The 21,793-nt window shown below is 32.1% G+C and overlaps 1 protein-coding gene across 1 annotated transcript in view; it reads left to right on the plus strand.

The window, feature by feature from the left end:
- LOC145297498 (ataxin-10-like) overlaps nucleotides 1–15,641 on the plus strand; it is a 143,912-nt gene extending 128,271 nt beyond the window's left edge. Inside the window, exons 9-11 of the mRNA XM_080143395.1 lie at nucleotides 7,618–7,793; nucleotides 11,844–11,907; nucleotides 15,375–15,641. Coding sequence (XP_079999521.1) covers nucleotides 7,618–7,793; nucleotides 11,844–11,907; nucleotides 15,375–15,484 — 350 coding nt within the window. The 3' untranslated portion in view covers nucleotides 15,485–15,641. The remainder of the gene's footprint in view (nucleotides 1–7,617; nucleotides 7,794–11,843; nucleotides 11,908–15,374) is intronic.
- The last annotated feature ends 6,152 nt before the right edge of the window (nucleotides 15,642–21,793 follow it).

Here is a 21,793-nt window from a genome sequence, read left to right on the forward strand (position 1 = left end):
TCTGCATGTCAGTACAGTTGGGGAACAGGAACCTGGAAGGGAATTCCAAAGTCTAGCGGTTCTGGGGAAGAAACTACTGGAGTAGAAGGCTCTCTTACATCTAGGGATCTCAACTGTGAAGGGGTGGGATTTTACTGCTTGTCGGGTTTGTCGGGGGTATTTACGTTGGGGGGGTACAAGTGCTTGCAGTTCGTCGGAACATACACCATTAAAGTACTTGTAGAACAGGCAGAGGGATGCTACATTATGTCTATGGGACAGAGGCTGAAGCTTGGATGACAGTTCAGGACCTATTAAGTTGGCGACTCTCCTTTGAACCTTGTCTAGGAGTGAGAGACTAGTAGCAGATGCACCAGCCCAAATATGACAACAATACTCCATACATGGGTGAATGGTGGCCTTATAGAGGTGCAGGATACTTTCGGGTGTTAGTAGTTTTCTAGCATGGTAGAGAGAACCTACCTTTTCGCAGCGGTCCTGGCAATGCTCTCAATGTAATTGTTCCAACTCATGTTTCCTGTGAACGTTAGGCCAAGGAGTTTAAAAGATGTGCTTTCAGATAAAGAGTCTTTGGCCATTGCTATTGGTGGTAGAGAAGATTTCTTATAATTATTGAAGGAAACAAGTTTAGTCTTGGCAGCATTGAATGTGACCATCCATTTTTGTCCCCATTCCACTACAGATTGGAGATCATCCTCTAGTGTTTCTGCCATTTCTTTAGATATGTGTTAATTTGTTTTCCTGCCGTGTCTGTTATAGAGCTCGTGTAATCAGCATATACACCCATCTCACAGACAGTTTTGTAAGGGAGGTCATTTATGAATATTAGGAATAATAGATGTGCAAGGATAGACCACTGAGGCACTCCCGTATTTATATTATATTGTTTAGACGTACGACCATCGAGGAACACCTGGATTTTTCTCTTATTTAAGAAGGATTTAATTATGTTAAGTATTCTTCCAGTGATACCGTATGATCTGATTTTCCTGAGAAGACCTTCATGCCATACCCTGTCAAAAGCCTTAGATATATCTAGAGCTACCGCTCTACCCTCCCCTGCTTTGTCAAGTGAATTGTATATACGCTCAGAGATTACAGTTAGAATGTCTGCTGTGGAACGGGCTCTCCTAAATCCATATTGTTGGTCGGTCAGAAGTTTACCATCTGTAAGGTGATGGACTAGAGCTTGGTTAATTATGGACTCAAATATTTTGGCAAAAAGTGGGAGGAGGCTAATGGGGCAGTAATTTACTGGGTCAGTTCTTTTGCCAGAATTCTTGAAAACTGGTACCACAGAAGCAGTTTTCCAGCAGGCAGGAAAGCAAGATTCATTAAGGCATTTGTTGTAAAGTTTGGAGAGGATTGGAGCTACTTCGGCGGAGCACTTTTTAAATAGTACAGCCTGAATGAGATCAGGTCCACATGCTTTTGAAGTGTCAAGATTTTTTATGATAGCATGCACCTGAGAAGGGGTGATTTTCAGATCGTCTAGTATGGCGTCTGTCATACTGCACACGCTAAAACAAACATGGCGACCAACAATACCAAATACAGAGCTGAACACTCCTAAAAATCAATTTTTTAAAAGAAAGTCTTTAGTTGGTATTCTAGCACACATTAACCATTAATTATTACCCTTAGATTGATAAATGAAAAATCCTTTATGTAAAAGAGGTGTGCGTGTTCTCGTCGAGTGGTTCCAGTATTGGAGATCAATTTATTGTATTAGAAACTGCTCACACGTAAGTATACCAAGGGGTTTTCCTGTTAATTTAAAAATTATTCTTGAGTTAGAAGCCAGTTTTCAGAACAGTTTTCGTTGGTTAGTTGTTCCTTACAAGTCCTGGAGGTGACTGGTTCTCGGTAGACAGTTTTTTTGTTAGGTTCCTGACTCGATGATTTTTCTAGCTACAGAGAAAAAAATTCTTCCCATGTTGACACGAAGAAAACATATGCAAGGTTGCTAAAGAAAAAGGTTTAATTTTAATGGAACAATTCTGGTTTCTGATTGGTTGGTAGCAGAATGTGAATTAATTTGATTTGTTAGTTCCTAGCAGCATCGTTTATAAATAGAATCTCCCAACTGTGAGGGGACCATACCTCCCATTAGTAGTGAAAAATATTGCAACAATGTCAGGTGACAAAACTTGAAGATATGTATATAAAATAATTGAAAAAAAGGCCAAAATGCTTAAATAAGGTTAAATTTATAAAATTTGGCCTAAAAATGTCGAGTGGTTCTAAAATGGGTGATCGATTTACTATAACGTTGCATTAGAAACTGAGCACCCCATACAAATATTTAAATATTGACTTTTTTTATATTTTTTTTAATTGTTTTTGATAATCTGGTAGATAAGTGTCTATTCGATAATAATCTGCTGAAAAAGTTGAAAAAAATGAAGAAAAAAATATAGGGTGGGGTGGGGGTATCTTATAACTGAAAATTTAATGTTAATTGGTCTTTTTCAGATGTTTTGCTAAAATAAAATACTTTTGTTGTACAATATTTTAGATGTTTATTTTATACTAGCGGGGGGGGCACCCGGTGTTGCCCAGTTGTAAAATATGGTTAAAGAAAATGGGACTTGGATACCATCTTATCGTGTTCTAAAAGAAAAAAAAATGCAGCGTGGTGGACACACAGAAGAAAGTTGAGAATTTTAAAAGATAGGAGAGAGAAAAATGAAAGAAAAAACTGCTCTGTGCTGGGATTGAACTTGCAAAACGTAAGTTTGTAAGTGAACATGTTATCGATCGGACCACAACGACATAGATGTTATAACATTGCAAATTTAGCTTTTTAAAATGAAACAATGAATCTACCGTTCATACATGTGCGATTTTACCTGATACCCCACTTTAAACAAAACAATATTTCTACATGAAATAATTGAAGATATTTTTTCTAATTTTTTGATATGTGCTCCAGGGATCACTCTTTCTAACAGTACCACATTCATGCTGCTTCAATGTTGGACGACAAAAGTTTTTAGCAGACATACAAACACACACACATAGATAGCTGAGGGAAATATCAATCATACCAATTATCATAGGTGCCACAGGGCTTATGAAGAAGAACCTGAAGTCCTACCTAATTAATATTCCTGGTTAACCAAGTGCAAGAGAAATCCAGACAATTGCACTTAAGGGAACAATGAGGATACTACAAAAAAAGCTCTCGGTTGGTTTTAATAAAAAGCAGGGGAATGTTGGCATCTGGTTTGGTTGCCCCATACCCAGCATTACAGTCTTCAAAGAAAGAAAATGAAAAAAAAAAAAAAAAGAAAAAGCAGAGATTTATATTATAGACTAGTGAGGGGCGCCCAGCGTTGCCAGGTCGGTAAAAAAAAAATTGTGACAGCAGTGACGGGGGCATTGCCTAGTCATAAAATCTGCTAAAATATGAAATAATAAATAGAAGAAATGGAGGGGGGTGGTAAGTGCACTTTAAAAACAAAAGATATGCTTAAATGCACGAAAATGTTACATCAGTACGTGTAAAACGGATGAAAACACGAAAAAAGAAAACCACGATTGTTGGGCAGTATAAAAAAAGTTTAAAATAAATGTTTTTATGCTTATCGTAGAAAAACTTATGTTATTAAAAAAAAAAAAATAAAAAGATAATGACGAGTGCTGGACGCAAACTCACAAAAGATAACACTGTAAGCAAGCTATCCATCAGACTAAGACACTGACGATGTTATCACATTGTAAATTTATCTATCTATATATCTATAAAAGTGAAATTGTCTCTGTGTGTGTCTGTGTGTGTACATTTCCCTACCAAACTACTGTCTACAGACTCGAGATTTAACATAAGGGGTATTGAGATTTGGGAAAATCTTTTTAATCGGTTTTCGGCCTGAAATTTGGTTGTCAAGGGGTCAAATTTCAATGATTTGACCTTTGCAGATTCTACCAAACTCCTCTGCCAATTGTGGGTCTAAACATTTGAAATTTTAGATGGATCAAACTTTAATTTGATTTGAGCCCAGAACAAATGTTAAGAGGTCAAAATTGGGGTCAAAGTTTAAAAAAATTGACCTTTGTGGTCTCTACCAAATTACTTAGTCAATTTTTGGTCTAAACATTTGAAATTTTACATAAAGTGTATTCAGACAAACGGCAAGCTTTTTTATTGGTTTTTGGCCGAAAATTAGGCCGCCAAGTGGTCAAAGTTCAAAAGATTTGACCCTTGCGGTCTCTAGCAAACTATTCAGCCAATTTTTGGTCTAAACATTTGAAATTTTCATTAAGAGTATTCAGACATGCAGAAAGCTTTTTAATCAGTTTTGGGGCGAAAATTTGGCTGCCAAGAGATTAAAGTTGAAATAATTGACCTTTTTAGCTCTACCAAACTCCTCTGCCAATTTTGGGTCTAAACATTTGAAATTTTAGATGTAGGCTACCTGGACATGAGTCAAAATTTTTAATATATACACACACACACACACACACACACATATATGCACATAAAGTTATGAAGCGTACATAGGGCCCGAGCAAAGCCGGGCTGAACTGTTAGTGTGTATATATCTATAATATAAAGCTGAACGTCTGTGTGTGTGTCTGGTTACGAATAGGCTTCTATATGGTTGACTATTTTAAAAAACTGATTACATATAATGATAGCAGATGTATCGAGACACAGGAATAGGTATGTTTGATTTGGCAGAATGGTGGTTCATTAAAATTGTGGGGTCTGCGTTCGCGCCTGGTCCACAAAGTATGGAAATAAAAAATTTAAAATTAAAAAAAAACGTTTACAAGTGTTTTTGATATAGATGTACATAATAATGTTTTGATAAGTATGTTTTAACTTAAATAGGGATGATATAATAAAATTGTGGGGTTTGCATTCGCGCCTGGTCTCCATAGAATGGAAATAGGCACACACTTTAATAAAGACTTTTCATATCTATCTGCGTAAGTATACTTTGATAATTGTTTCAGTTTGAAGAAATATGGTATAATAAAATTATTGGATGTTCGTTTGCACCTGACCTCAATAGAATAGAAATATGTCACAAAGTTTAACAAGGTTTTTTTTATATAGATCCACAGAATATTGTGATAAGTGTTTCAGTGTGAACAGGTATGGTATAATAAATTATGGGGTGTATCTATTTTATTTTTACTTTCATCATATTTTGCTTTGGTTTTGATACCCCCAAATTCGAAGCTATCTCTTTACAACCCTTCCTTTTCATAAGCTATCATACTTTCATAAATCAGAGTCCATTTTCTGTAGGCTGTTTTTGAACCCAGTCAACGACGGGTACTTTTGCTAGTGTGTGTGTGTGTGTATATATATATATATATATATATATATATAAAATAAAACGTGAAATCACTTTTTTCTTCACCCTATTCCCTCTGCTTCACTTTTTGTTATCAATTAAGATCTTTGACTTACTTGTAGTTTCATCAAATACTTTTGGAAGCAAAATCCGATCCCGCATTTTGCTAAATCCTACCCTCTGATGAGAAGGAAAGTATTTCTTCGAAACTCTGCAGATTAAGGACTATCCACTTATTTTGTGTTTCCTTTTCAAATTAAATATGTTTTTAACTCTTTTCAAAGTCTTTTTTAACATGTTTTATTAACTATTTGCTCTTATATATAAATTTTTTATTTTATTAAAAACATTTGTTAGAGCAAAATAAAAATCATGATAAACCTAGTTGACTGAAATATAACAATATCTTTTTAGTTTGAAAATTTTTTTTAAATATTTAAATTATTAAACAAAATTATTTTAATTTCATTAGTAAAGAATATTAATGAATAATTAATGAAAATGGGTTTGATTCGATTCGAAACTTGGAGTGTGTGTTTGTGTTTGATTCTTTGTAGCTAGCATTTTGTAAAATTCTTATATTTATCAAAAAAAAAAACAAAAAAACCCTCCCTCAAAAAAAAAAAAAAACGATTTTTCTTCCCATCTGATTGTGATTAAGTCCCTTGTTTCAGTTCAAATTTTCTCACTGATAAGGTCAAGTGATTTATTTGCATAGAAAATTGGCTTGACAGTGGACAACAAGAACAATCTTCATTTGATCTCAACTTGTCAGAAAGAGGTATATTTTCACTCAAGTCTCTGTGAGGTGTAGGCTGGAATGGGTTAGCGTTCTGTCATGGCCTTCCTAAAGAGAAGGCAATTCCATTGAGTGATTGGTGCTAAATAAGTAAACAAGATTCTTCGAAGGGAACAGTTACACGTTACATACGACAGTGATCATCTGTCTGAAATCAGTTCATCTTTGATCTAGCAATTTTTTTGGATACTGATGGTGTTGCTCGTTTTCAAGGTGAATCAATTCTTTTTTTTTTTTTTTATTTAAGTAATATTGAATAAAGTTCAGTTTCAGTTCATAAATCAGATTGTCGTTTCTATTTTTTTTATGCAATTTTTAAAACTTTTCTCAAGAATTCTTTAAAAAAAAAATAACTGTTATTCATTATTGATGGTCTGACTTTTTGGTGTGGTTTGCCTGCATCGAAGTTTATGATGTCCCTCCACCCCCAATAAATAAGATTCTACTTTTTTTTTTAGGTGATCATGGGTGCTCACCCAGGCAAATTGGTTATAAAATTGATTGGAGGAGGTGTGCCCCCCCCTCCTCACCCAGGTTGTAAAATTAATCGTGATTTAAGATGTTTTGGCCACTTACGTGAACAATAATTAAAAGGGACCTATTTTAAGTCTTTACTGCAGTTTCACAGGAAGTCTGATAATCAAAAGTGTGTTCCTATCTTGCATGTCTAGTACATTTCAATGCGAACAAGCCAAAGTTTAATATGTCAATTTGATAAAGTTAGATATGTGCATATATTTGTATGTACAGGATTTATCTCTAAACTAAATAACTGATCATTATGAATTTTTTACAGCTGCTTGGTGCAAGTGCATGTGATGTGGGCTATATTTAGTTCAGTTTTCTGCAGAGTTTATGATGTCACTGTCAGTTACAATGTCCTTCTCTTTATGAAGATTACTTTTCTGTTTCCTTTCGTTTTTATCCATTCCATCAAATCGTAATGGAATTATGGCATCACATTGACACACACGTTCCCATTAGATCACTGAAATTAAGCAATGTTGAGCTTAATCAATACTAAAATGAGTGACCATTTGGGAATACCAGGTGCTGTATGTACTTTGTTTATCTCTGCATCGTTTCCAGTTGTACTGGTCTTCTTGCCATTGGAATCAAGCAGTGCTAACTCTGGATAAAAATGTTTAAGAATTGCATAACCCTTGTTTCATAATTCAGCGTGTGTTATACGTCATCCCACCAGGATGATCAGATAGCTCTCATTGTTCATGATTGGATGTGTATTTGCGTGCCCGTGCCTCACCTTTTGACCTTGTGACCTCATAAATTGTTTGAAGCATTTTCTGAGCTCTATTTTTATTATTAGTTTTATTATTATTTCTATTGTTAAAATTAAAAAAATTTTTTTATTTTGATGTTATATTTATTTTTATTTTATTATTATTTTTATTTTTATTTTTAAATTTATTTGGATGTTATATTTATGTTTTTAATTTTTTGTTTTTATTATTTTCTTGTGTGTTTAATGAAAATTGTTACTTGTAGAACTTCTGCAAAGTATTCAAGATATCGGCCAAGATAGTGAGAGCATTTTTGCCCCTCTGAACAAAATAACCGACCTTGATAGAGTGGACCCTCAACATCCTGCCCATGGCATCAAACGAGACCTCATTCGGCTTATTGGTAACATGGTTTATAGGAATAAAGCCAACCAAGATAAGGTAAGTGTATTGGTAACTCTTCTTTTTTGGGGTGCGAGGGATGATTAGGTCCAATAAGACAACTGAACCCGCTGACTTTATTCGCGTGATATTTAGACACGTTATTTAAGCAATCAAGGATTCTTATATCAAGAATAACAAGAAACAACTCATTTTTTAATTTAGACAAACTGGCATGCTTTTTTTTTTTTTAACGAAAAATCTTTGTAAAGCCAAATTTTTTTTTTTTTTCAGACTGAACAGCTGAGATTTGAAGGAATTGAATAATTTGTTGATATGTGAGGGGCGTTTCAAAAGTTATGCCTCCTATTTTTTATTCCATCCAAATGGATCAGAGGAGATTGCAAATTGCATTATTATGATGACTGAACTTATGCATTCATGATCTGAAAGTTTAATCTTTCTGCTGCAGATGTTGATGGTGTGAGACTCTAATAAAAAACCCCCAAAAAACTGCTGTCGTAGACATGTATCAGAAGCAGGGGTATTTCATTGAATTTCTTTGCAAAAAGTGCTTTGAAAATGGTGGTAACTATGTAGCAAAATAATATCCAGAGCACAAAATGTCGCTCATTTTAATGGTACCACTCCCTTTTATTTAATACTAGCGAGGGGTACCCGGCGTTGCCCGGGTGTTTTTCGGGGTATGTGAAAAAAACCCCGAAAATGTGAAAAAAAACCCCGAAGCGTTGACGACGCGCAGTTGGAAAATAGTAAAGTGTTAAAAAAACAAACAGGTGCGCATTTTTGATTGACGTGACGGCGATAGGTATTCAGCAGTTACGATTTTGTGTGGGACAGTTTTGAATAAATCGGTTTGTTTGTTTTTAAAAACCCGCTCCCTGTTTATTAGGAGGAGCGAAATGAAAGCTACAGTCTGATATGACGAAGTCGACATTGAACAAACTGGCTTTCGGCCTGTGATTAGAGTCAAGTTTCGTTTTTTTTATACCGAAAACCGAATGTAACGCGTGCCGATGCGGGAAATGTGGAATAATTAACGTTTGAAAGTCAATAAAATTAAATAGACAGGCGAGCTCCGTAGGTAATTCTGAGATATTACAATTTATAGATGATATAAAAAGTTTTAAGAAGTTGTGAAGCGAGCGAGCGCTTCTCTGAAAGAAGCCTTTCGTGGACATCGAGGAAAAGCGAACATACATACACACATACATTTTCGCTTTTATATATATAGATAGGGGCTCCTTCAGTCTTTGACAGACTATGGATACCCATGGAGGGGTGCCTGCGCTTGAAATTTTTGTGACAGGAGGTGCACAATCTCCAACCACACTTCTCTTTATTCGACATTGTTTAATACCAGTGGCCAGTGAAATATGTACAGGACGACTGGAAACAAATGCTGAGATAAGCGGAGAGCTCATACAGCACCTAGAATTCCCAAATAATCACCCATTTGATACTAACCAGGCTCGACATTGCTTAACTTCAGTGATCTGATGAGAACCGGTGTGTCAACATGATTATACCGTATGGAATTTTGCCGCTTGTCATGTTAGTCGGGCATATTTACGTCAAGAGAGTCACAAGTGCTCTTATGTTATCAAACTTAATTTCGTTTCATGTTTAGTGACTTCTGTTCCATATTTAAGTAAACCGAGTCCATTTCTGACATCTTAACTTTGAGGAGTGAATTTTTGGACTTAACCAGAAACGTGTTTAATTTTTACAAAGATTTTTAGTGAAGAAAATAAAAAACAAGAGAAAATTGCTGTCTTAATTTGTCATGCGTAAATTTGTCTTATTCCATGAATATAGAATCGTCAGTTGTTGTTCCTTGTACATTTGCCATGTTTTAGTTTCTTGCATATAAATAGTAACCCGATTTTAATGTGGCCATTCATTTCTTTTTAAATCTATAATAGAGATTAAGTGTCTGAAGGTGAAACTATTACTTCTATTAATGGTACAATTGCAAGAGCAACTAGCTTGATTCGACGCGATTCTTATTTTAAGAAATAAATTTTCATATCAAGAAATAAATGAAACCAAAAAAAACCTAGGCCAATAAATGTATCTGGGTCGATATATCTGCCATTAGCCTCTCCTACTCTGTCAGTCTAAAAAGTCCCACAATATTAGCCAAAATCAAACCCTGTAAAATTTTCTGTTTCCTATTTTCCTGACTATATTCACACGCAGAAATTTAAGTGCAATATGAAAAGATATTTTGCTTCTCAATTTGTTACAAAGTGCCACCGTAGACATGGTCCTTATGTCCAAGTTCAATATGTTTTGTTTGGGTTGGAGTGAATAAGAGAAAAAAAAAACAAAAAAAATAGTCTGGATTTTTTTTTTGATTAGGGTAATGGAGGGAAGTATACTGGCTACTGACTTTATTTCGCCTGGACTACTTCCATGTTATTTCTATTGACTTAATTGTATTTGAATCGATTTTATCATCATGAATAGGCTTCACTAGCATCCAGGGCATGCAACATATCTCTGTTGACTGCACTGCGTTGTCTACAGTCCACGGAAGCAACAGAACAAGGGTAAAAAAAAAAAATGTTATCAAATCAAATTTGGTTTGCTTTTATATTTTATCCTCATAATCAAAAGACTTCATCAGATGGGATATCCTATCATAAATAATTAAAATATTATTTTTTAAAATTAACTTAAAAAATATACATTATAATTTGAAGCAATTTTATTTCATAAATCTAATGACTAAATAGTATTTAATGGTTTCTCTCCCATTTTTTTGAAAATCTTTTTGTTCTTGCTGGGGATAAAACATTCTACTGTAATTAATACCATAATGAATTCAAATATTACTTTTAAAATTAACTGAAAACAAATACATGAGGTGCCTTAAATAAGTCTCCAGACTTTTTTTATGCAGACATTTAAAATTACCATAGACTCTTGAAAATTTAGTATGTTATTGCTATATATCTTATGAGAGGACTGACCAATTTTTATGACTTGAAGTTCAAATGAACAGCTACAGCAGGAATTGGAATACACCCTATTAAAACCTGATTGTCACAGCTGGTGAATTGCAAAAATGCAATCTGGATGTAAGGACACTTTAGAAGAACGATATGCAATAAAACTTTCTTAATTTGGAAAAAAATGCCACAGAAACGTATGGAATGCTTTAGACTGCTTTTGGACCATCTTGCATGAATCAAGCATCAGTTTTTGAGTGGCATAAAAGATTCAAGGAAGGCAGGGAGTCTGTGAGAGATGATGAGAGATGTGGAAGGAGTAAGGAAGTCAGGACACCAGAGTTGATTGGTCAAATAAGAACTTTCATGGATAAGGACTATCAAGTCTAGAGAGACAATAAGTGCAGTTTGATGTCAGTGTGGGAACTGTACACATAATTATTTGCGAGAAACTGAAGATGTGGAAGACTTGTGCAAAGTTTGTCCCAAGTATGTTCAAGATTGGCATCAAGACAGTTCTTCACCCTCCCTATAGCTCCCTGTGATATTCGGTTATTCCTTAAGTTCATGGAAAATCTTAGACGTTGTCGTTATGAGACAATTGAGGAGATGAAAAGGCTGTGATGAGGGTCATTGACATGTTCACACAAGAGGACTGCCATGGGGCCTTCCAGAAGTTGTAGAGGACGAGAGTTTTGTGTGCATATACTATCAGTAAAAGTGTCCATACAAAAAATGTCTGGAAACTTATTGAAGGCGTACATTATAATTTGAAGCAATTTTAATCCAATCAAACTTCACAAAAGTATGATTTTAAAGTGTGTGAGAGAGAAATGTTGGCATCCAACAGCTGCTTTAAAAAGTATATGTATTATTTTGCATCATGTCTATTTTGTCATTAAAAAAAAAAGAAACTCTGAAGTATACATGGGATTTAAATTTAGATATTTTCTAAGGTGTCCTGTTTCTTTTTATTTTTTTTTACTTTATTTTTTTTTACTTTATTTTTTTTTACTTTTTTTTTTTTTTTAAAACTTTTTTAAACCGATTGTTTTAAGTGACATATGTTCCTTTGAGTTGTTTTTACAAAAATGTAATTTTTTTTCACTTATTAAATTTTCTTTCTTTTCAGGTTCGTGAACTGGATGGACTGTCACTAATTCTTAACCAGACCAAAATTGATGGAAGAAATCCATGTATCCTTTCCTCGTCATGTTTGGTTAAACATGTTTTTATGTTGGCATGTGTTGGACAACTTCTAGGAATTGGACTAGCCTATCTCTGGACAGGTCTTCATTTAAATGCTAATTTATTGCCTTCATTTATTGCATTCATAATGATTCTAAGAACTTTTGGAAAGATTATTTAAATGGGAAATCAATTTCTGTACCTTCAAATAATCCTTTTTAATATCTTTCGGTTTCTGAATTTTTCTCCAACCTTTTTTTACCTTCATGGAAACGAGCTAGTTCATTTTTCCTTTAGCTCCATTATGAAATATATATATATATATATATATATATATATAACTACTTAATTTACTCACATAAAATTAATATACGAAAGTATAGATTTATGCGTAAACTTTAAGTATTTACTTCAAAAGTGCTCAATACGTAGGTAGAGCTAGTTAGTAATTTATAAAATATATATGGTGAGTAAGCTACACTGAATATTCGGCGTTTCATCCACTCTAGGATTCCTCAGGCATAAACCTGAGGAATCCTAGAGTGGATGAAATGCCGAATATTCAGTGTAGCTTACTCACCATATATATTTTATAAATTACTATATATATATATATATATACACACACTAGCAAAAGTACCCGTCATTGACTGGGTTCAAAAACAGCCTACAGAAAATGGACTCTGATTTATGAGAGTATGATAGCTTATGAAAAGGAAGGGTTGTAAAGAGATAGCTTCGAATTTGGGGGTATCAAAACCAAAGAAAAATATGATGAAAGTAAAAATAAAATAGATACACCCCATAATTTATTATACCATACCTGTTCACACTGAAACACTTATCACAATATTCTGTGGATCTATATAAAAAAAAACTTTGTTAAACTTTGTGATATATTTCCATTCTATGGAGGTCAGGTGCGAACGAACATCCAATAATTTTATTATACCATATTTCTTCAAACTGAAACAATTATCAAAGTATACTTACGCAGATAGATATGAAAAATCTTTATTAAAGTTTGTACCTATTTCCATTCTATGGAGATCAGGTGTGAACGCAGACCCCACAATTTTAATGAACCACTGTTCTGCCAGATCAAACATACCCATTCCTGTGTCTCGATATATCTTCTATCATTATATGTGATCAGTTTTCTATAATAGTCAACCATATAGGAGCCTATTCATGACCAGACACACACACACACACACACACACATGTTCAGCTTTATATTATAGATATATATAATCTTGAGTTCCTTCAGCTATAATCGAAACCAAAACTTATGAAGAATTCTTGATAAAATTATTTATTCCAAAAAATGGAAGTCTATAACAAACGACAGTCACGCGGATGTAAGCGTGACACACAAAATAATATGCACGCTATCCTATTAGCATATAGATTATTATTATTAATAAAACTTTCATTATTACTGTTATTAATAAAACTTTCATTATTATTGTTATTAATAATAAAACTTTTATTATTATTGTTATTAATAAAACTTTTATAATTATTATTGTTAATAAAACTTTCATTATTATTGTTATTAATAAAACTTTCATTATTATTGTTATTAATAATAAAACTTTTATAATTATTGTTATTAATAAAACTTTTATAATTATTATTGTTAATAAAACTTTCATTATTATTGTTATTAATAATAAAACTTTTATAATTATTATTAATAAAACTTTTATAATTATTATTATTAATAAAACTTTTATAATTATTATTGTTAATAAAACTTTCATTATTATTGTTATTAATAATAAAACTTTTATAATTATTATTAATAAAACTTTTATAATTATTATTATTAATAAAACTTTTATTATTATTGTTATTAATAATAAAACTTTTATAATTATTATTATTAATAAAACTTTCATTATTATTAATAATTCTGTTATTAATTTTGTTATTAATAGAACTTATTAATAAAACTTTCATTATTATTGTTATTAATAATAAAACATAATTATTGTTATTAATAAAACTTTTATAATTATTATTAATAAAACTTTCATTATTATTAATAATTATTAATTTTGTTATTAATTTTGTTATTAATAAAACTTTCATTATTATTGGTTATTAATCAAACTTTTATTGTTCTTTTAGTAAAAATTGTGTTCAGGTTGTTTACTTACACCATTTTGATTGGAAAAAAATGGCAAAAAATTAAAGTTTCTCAAAATAATTTGGGCATTAAAGGGTTAACGTTTTTACTCTATCATCTTTCATATTTCTGGGAAGTTTTACTAATTTCAAAATGACACATAATTACATAATAGTGCTTTTACTTAAAATACAGTTTTAGATGCTCACTTATAATGCACAATTACTGTATTCTCTAACCGTACTTTACCTGAATTGAGTGAGAATATTCAATATCCATTTTCTTTATGTGGACATCTAAAGTAAGATGATCTTATAGAATTGGCAAACCTTATTTTTGTCAGTGTCATATGTTCTGCACACGTCAGGCATAGCTGATATATTGCCTTCCTATTAAATTCCTTAACTTTTGTGCAAATCATTGTTAGACATGATACCATCATCACTATTGCATTTTTTAACTGAAAATCTGAAAACTGTGACTTTCTTTTTCTTATATATTTTCTTTTTTTTATATATTATTTTAATTTTTTGGAATCCTTTGAGATGAGGCTTTATAATTTGTGTATTATTTTTTTTTTTTTTGTGGACTGTTATCCTCATCTTCATAAGTTGCTGTTTCACCGTGTTTCGACCAATTCATCTTCTGACCTTTTTCAAGTGGTTAATTGCGACGGGATAGGAATGCTGAGTATTGTAACTGTAAATCTATAGTGAAAGATAAAAGATGGAATTATTTGAAATTCAGGTGCCTATGTTATAATATGTTTGCATATTCTTATAGCAAATCATCCTAAATCTTATTTAGAAAAAAACAAAAAAAGGATTCAAACACCTTTTAAAAAAAATATTTAAATGTGTTATCCATCGAGACAAAAATGGCGGTGAATTGTGTTTTTTTGAAAATTTAAAATTCTATTTAAAAAAAGTAAACAAATTTTATTATTCTGCTTTTCATATGATAAAATTCAGGTTTTTATTTTTCTGGAAAAAAATTGTTCAAGAATAATGGATTTTAATTCGTTAAAAAACAAAAAAAACAAAACAAAAAACACTTGGTTTTTCTTCCATTTTTTGGCCGTGCCTAGTTAACCACGATCGGATAGGAATGCTGAGTCTTGTAACTGTATCCCCAGTAATTATTGCCTTCCATAGTTATTATCTCACCACGTTTTGACCAACTAATCTTCTGGCTAGCTTTGGGTAGGATTGAAACCACTACCTTCAGACAATGCTCACCTAGAACGATAGTGATTTAACACCTCTATCCAATGTGCTATGATTTTTTTTTTCTTTACTATTCTGATATTTTGTAATGTTTTTCCTTGACTTTTCTTTACAGTTATTGCCCAATGGTCAATTCTGGCCATACACAACTTGTGTGAAGATAACGAAGCTAATAAAGAATCCATTGCTTCACTTCGGCCTGAATCCCAATTGACCATGAAATAAATTTACATAAATTAATTGAGAGATCAACAATTCTTCATTTAAAAACAGCAACAACAACAAAAAAATCAATTTCCAAAAAATCATCTGCAAGATATGTGATGCAGAAATAATTCTCAATTTTTAGGTTTAGTTATGCCATTTAAAAAAAAAAAAGAAATCATTTGTTTATTTATTTTTAATTTTGTTTTAAAATTTACTTTTTAGTTATTTTTGATTTTTCATTTTCCAATTTTTAATTTGATTTGTTAATTTTTTTTTTACTCATTTTTTTATCCTCATTTGCTTTGAAAATTTTCTGAATTTACCTTTTTTCTTTATTTTTTTATAACAACTAAACTTTTTTTTGGATTAATTGAAACAACATTAATTAATGTTAGACATATGAATTGTTTTGTCATATATATATATAAATAAATATAAATATATATATATATATATATATATATATATATATATATATATATATATATAGGAAAGATTTTTCCACCTATCTAAACTATATTAACATCAAAGCAGGTTATTATTCTATAATACAAAATCAGTCCCTGAAATACCGTCTATATAGTAAGCTGCAAACACCTGTAAACAGCTGGAGGTATTCCTAACTTGCATATTTATTTTTTAAACAGTTTCTAATAAATTAATCTTTCATAATATACATTTGTAATTTGCATTGTCATAGTTTTGCCTATAGCAAAACGTCGGTTGCATCTGCACAAAATATTTTTAAACATTTACATTAAAAACAAATTAGGCACAAGACCATCAAAAATGTAGTACAGATAATGTACTGTTACATCATCCTCTCAGGCATTACTTTTGGTTGTCAGTGTATGTAGTTTGTTCATCATTTATCATTCTCTTGACCTAGAAGGAGCATATATTTGCATAATTCAAAATGATAGCATTGTATAATGTATACAACTTCAAGCAATACTTTTTACTTTTATGTATATTTTTTTTTTTACAAAGAGAGTCACCACATATCAAGGTCTTCGGCCACTAGAGGATAAGGGTCAATGTATGTACTGTAGTCATTGGGACAGTAGCATAGTAATCGTTTGTGGTGGAAATTTGGTATAATTAGATTATTTACGAGGACGGTTCAATAAGAACTTGTTTATGTTGCACTTGAAGACAATGATATTGTAGTCAGCTGGAAAGCAGACCAGCGGAATAGAGTTCCACAGGCAGACAATTCTAGGAAAGAAGGTTTGTTCAAGGAATCCACGTTTAAGTTTAAGCACTGACAGAGAGTGGGGAAAATTATTGATGGTGATTTTGGCTAGATGAGGTTTTTTTGTTTTTTTTGTGAAAGATTGGCAAGAGGGGACCATAGATTGGAGCTCAGTCGAACACTTGCCTTTACTAAAGGAGTTAAAGATAAATCTGGGTAATCTAGGTTGCTTACTCCAAACGACCCCCACATCATAAGTAAAACCGAACAAAAGACACATCTGAAAATAATCCAGAGAAGATCAGAAAATCAGCATGTGATGATCAGAGAGTTAAATTCATTAAACATAAAATGCTGAACAAAAATAAAAATGTTCAGTAAATGTTCAAAGTGTTCTGAAATTAATCATTCATTGCGTTCATGAATTCATTGTTGCTCATAATTTTTTATGTTTCCCAGATATTCAGACTGTAATGTATGTTTCTGTCGTCCTCTGCTTCTTCTACCCACGATCGTTCCCATCAAACTAATCTGTTCTATTCCGCTTTTTCTGTAGACATTTGTCTTTTTTGTACTGACTATTTTTCTTAGAAACCTTTCTGTTTTTTTGCCATTTCTAATTCTGAAATTATAGAATAGCATAATTTTGAATTAAATATTTCGTTCATTATAAGCTTTATTGTATATTCTAGAGGTTGAGGATCACTTTTGGATTTGAAAACAAATTATTATTCAAATTGATCTGAACTTTATAAAATTTTCCTGTTATAGTATTACCTTCAATATATATATATATATATATATATATATATATATATATATAACTACTTAATTTACTCACATAAAATTAATATACATAAGTATAGATTTATGCGTAAACTTTAAGTATTTACTTCAAAAGTGCTTAATACGTAGGTAGAGCTAGTTAGTAAGTTATAAAATATATATGGCGATTAAGCTACACTGAATATTCCGCGTTTCATCCACTCTAGGACTCTTCAGGCTTATATATATATATAATCATTCAAACACTACTGTGTTTGAATATATGGTTAAATGGCAGTTATGTCATTTAGAACTGCTTTAAAGCTTCACCGTTCACTAATTTTTCGACCAAATTTTAAACAATTATTACAGTTTATAGGTCACCTTCTCAGCTATATTGTGAAATTTTATTTTTTCAATTTTCGTTCAGTAAAACAAAAGTTATGATGAATTTACTGGTGTTCAAAATCGTAAAAATATGTAAGGAGGTGAGTGACGTTTTTTATGACTGGTTTCCATAGCAACCACGTCGCTTCAGTGATTACTTTTGTTTCGAATTCACCGCTGTCACAAAAAGAGAAGTAATAAGTGAAACAGAGAGAATAAAAGCAGACGAGTGCCGTACATTGGTTTACATATGTGTATGTTTATGGGGGCAAAAAAAATAACACTGAAATTAAACAAAGAAGTGAATTTACTGGAAAAATCATGGATTACAATAGAAAAATGCGAGCATGAAAAGTAATATGGTTAAGCTTAAACATGGAAAAGAAAAGGACAAGATATTCTAGTAAAATATATGATACATTTATAATTTAAGTTGTTACAGCATTTTTTAAAAAATTCAATTTAACATATAATCAATTCTTAATGCTGCAATATTTGAAGTTATAAATGTATTATATTTTTTTATTAGAATATCTTGTTCTTTTCTTTTCCATGTTTAAGCTTAACCATATTATTTTTCATGCTTGTATTTTTCCATTGTAATATATATATATATATATATATATATATATATATAATCAGGGCAACCTTGCATTGGAAAAAGTGTAACATAACTTAACCTTCTCTCTTTTCCCCTATCCTGTTCCTCCCTTTCCTATCCATCTCCTTTTTTTTATTTTAAAAACATTTTTAGAAAGAATTATCTTGGGCATTTTAAACACATTTTTAAAATTAGCTGCATAAATAAAGGATTCTGCTGCAAAATTCTGTGCAGATTCCCGAGTTCAACAGAAAGATTCAAGAGTTTGGCAAGATGCACCTGATGAAGATCGAAGGTTACATTGAGCAAAAAATTGTGAAAATGACACTCAAGATGAGAACAGTAGTTCGGATATTTAAATCCAATTATTTTTGCTTGTCTATCACACTTTCAAGTGTAAATAATTTTATAAGCAAAACATAAGTTGGTTGACAGATGTCATCGAGTTATAATACTTGAGAACTAATAATCCAAATGATACTTTCTGTTTAGAATTATCTTCATTTTTTTAAAATTTTTATTAAATTAAAAAAAAATTCTTGTTCCTTAATAAAACAAAATCCATATAATTTATAAAATATTAAAATATTCGCGCAATGATTTTTTTTTCGCTTTTCCTTTATGTTTTTCGTTTTTCTCTTTTGTTTATATTTTTTGTCCCCGCCTTTTTTACACTAACAAAGTTTCCCAAATTTCTAGTTCAAAAACGTAGACTATCCATAGACTCAATTGTTTCAAGACTAAGGCCAATTGAAATCCCTTGTTTTTGCAATGATTATCTTTCATTCTTGTTAGCTCCTTATATCAAATGGCTTCACACCTTGTCTGGAGCCATTTTCATAAAAAAAAACAAAGAAAAACAATTATAATCTTGTATGACTTCTAACGTTTTTGCTTTCTATGCAAATAAAAAAATTTGGCATTCACAAATTTTCCAAAGAATTAAAAAATTTTTTTTAAAGACATTGTCTCCCCCCCCCATGCATTTGATTACAAAGTTTAAGTTTTTTCAGAAAAAAAAAAATGCAATGATCACCAAAAAATGATCTTTACGTCCAAATATAAAATTATTAAACAAAATCAATTCTTTGTTTCTGAATTTTTGAGATTAGGATTGATTATTCATATTATTTGGATTCTTTGAACTACGGTTCTCATCTTGAGTGTTATTTTCACAATACTTTGGTTGATGCAACCTCTGACCTTTCTCAGGTGTATCTTGTCAAACCCTCAAATCTTTCTATTGAACTTGGGAATCTGCACAGAATTTTGAATGGAACCCTTTATTTAATCCACAGGGGTAGCATGCTCTCGTTCTGTCAACCATAGCCGGGTAGACGGCTTAAGTAATTCATCATTGTATTCATAGTATTCCCCGCACTGAAGATTGAACCTTCAACCTCCAGAAAAGTGTCGCTTATAAGTGCATTTCATCAAGTACATTATCCACTGTGCCATGGGTGCTTGTAGACAAAATTCAGTTGTAAAGTTACACTATTCTGGAGTGTTAAGGTTCAATCCTCAGTGCAGGCGACGCTCAAAATACAAGTGCAAATTACTTACGACTTCTATCCATTCATGGCTGATGGAACAAGAGCGTATTATTCCCATGAATTAAATAAAGTGTTATGTTTGAAACATCGACATAAAGATTCCTGAGTTCGATAAGATATGCCTGAAGAAGGTTGGAGGTTATGTTGACAGAAATGTTGGGAGAATAACACTCAAGATGAGAACAGTAGTCTGAACTACGCAAATAATATGAAATTCTCCGCTTTCAATCCTTCCAAGCAAGTTGTGAATGGAACTTGTGCGAAGGAGATGTTGTTTTGAAAAAGTGCACCTTACAAAAGATAAATGAGCCAATGTGGAAAGATGTGGTATGCAAAGATGAATGTATAAAAAAATTGAAAATATTTTTTATAAAAAAAAGTTAAAATATTGAATTCTGTTTTGACAAAAAAAAAAAAGATTTAGAAACAATAATAAACTCTTCAATTTAACATTCACATGCAACATGAATTAGAACAAATACATTGAAGACATTGCCAAGGTTGCTGCAAAAAGAGGTTGACTCTCCACCATGCTAGAAAACCAATTCCACCTAAAAATATCCTGCAAAGCCAGCATTCTCCTATGCATAGAGTATTATTGCTACATATCGGCTGGTTCATCTACCACTAGACTCTCCCACCTAGACAAAGAGTCTTCAATCCAATAGATTTTATGCTGTCAACCAAGCTCCAACCTCTGTCCTATCATCAGAATGTTGCATCCCTGTTTCTGTTTTACAAATACTTTAAATGAAATGTGCTCTGACGAACTCATAGCACTTGTGTATCCTCAACTTTGGCTAATCTGACAAGCAGCAAAATCCCACCTCTTTACTGCAGAGATTTTTAGATGCCAGAGAGCCTTCTACTCAAATAGTTTCTACTCTTGAACTGCTAGGCATTTAAATTCCCTTCCTTTTTCTTCTTCTCTGACTTTACTAAGATGTTAAAATTTAAATGTAATGTGGACAAACATCTCGCTTCTCAACTTCCTACATACGCCCAAGTGGCAATATACTTTATTTGTGATGAATAAGAGTTAAACAAAAAAAAAAATTGTGAAAAAGTCGCATTTGTTTTTGATACTGTTTCTTTTTTACATATCCTGCACAGCTTCCATGTTATTCCCATCTACTTAATTACGTTTGAATTGATTTTTGTCATAAGGAGGCTTCATCAGCATCCAGGCAATACAACACATTTCTAATAGCTGCACTGCTAGTCTTCGGTTCAAGAAGGCAACAGTGATACTCTGGAGTCCATTGTTGGAAACCATAAATGAGAAGGCTAGGCAGTTTCTATGTCGGCTTCGACCATTGTGCGGCAGATTATCAGTTAACTAACCCTACACTTTCGCTATCCAGCGTTAGTTCACTTTCATTGCATTGGAAAGCATGAGCAACTAGAAGACAGAATGTGTGTGCTAACGTCGTCGGATTTTTTTCAGTGGTTTGATACAATGCAAATAATTGTGATCAAAGACGTGTAGTCCGTGCAAATCCTGCTACTTCGGATCATTTATCATTGTTTGCTCCACAAGACCATCTGATCTTTTCTGTGTAGGGTGCTTGAACAACAATGGTGCTATCAGCAGCCGACAAATTGCATGATTTTTAAACATATACTTGGACTGGTGATCATTTCGGAATACCAGATACCGTACATAAAATCTGGTCCTTGTGCTAAGTTGAAAATATTTTTGATGAAAGAGTTCCGAGGTGTTTATTATGATCTGTATCGACCATATACTGGCTGGCTATCACTGATCGAATGCAAGTTTAGAATTATTGAATAGATCCTTGTTCGGTCATTAACTATATAAGCGT

The sequence above is a fragment of the Euprymna scolopes genome, chromosome 18 (assembly GCF_053919585.1).
Source record: "Euprymna scolopes isolate OS-2025 chromosome 18, ASM5391958v1, whole genome shotgun sequence".
NCBI classification, from domain to species: domain Eukaryota; kingdom Metazoa; phylum Mollusca; class Cephalopoda; order Sepiida; family Sepiolidae; genus Euprymna; species Euprymna scolopes.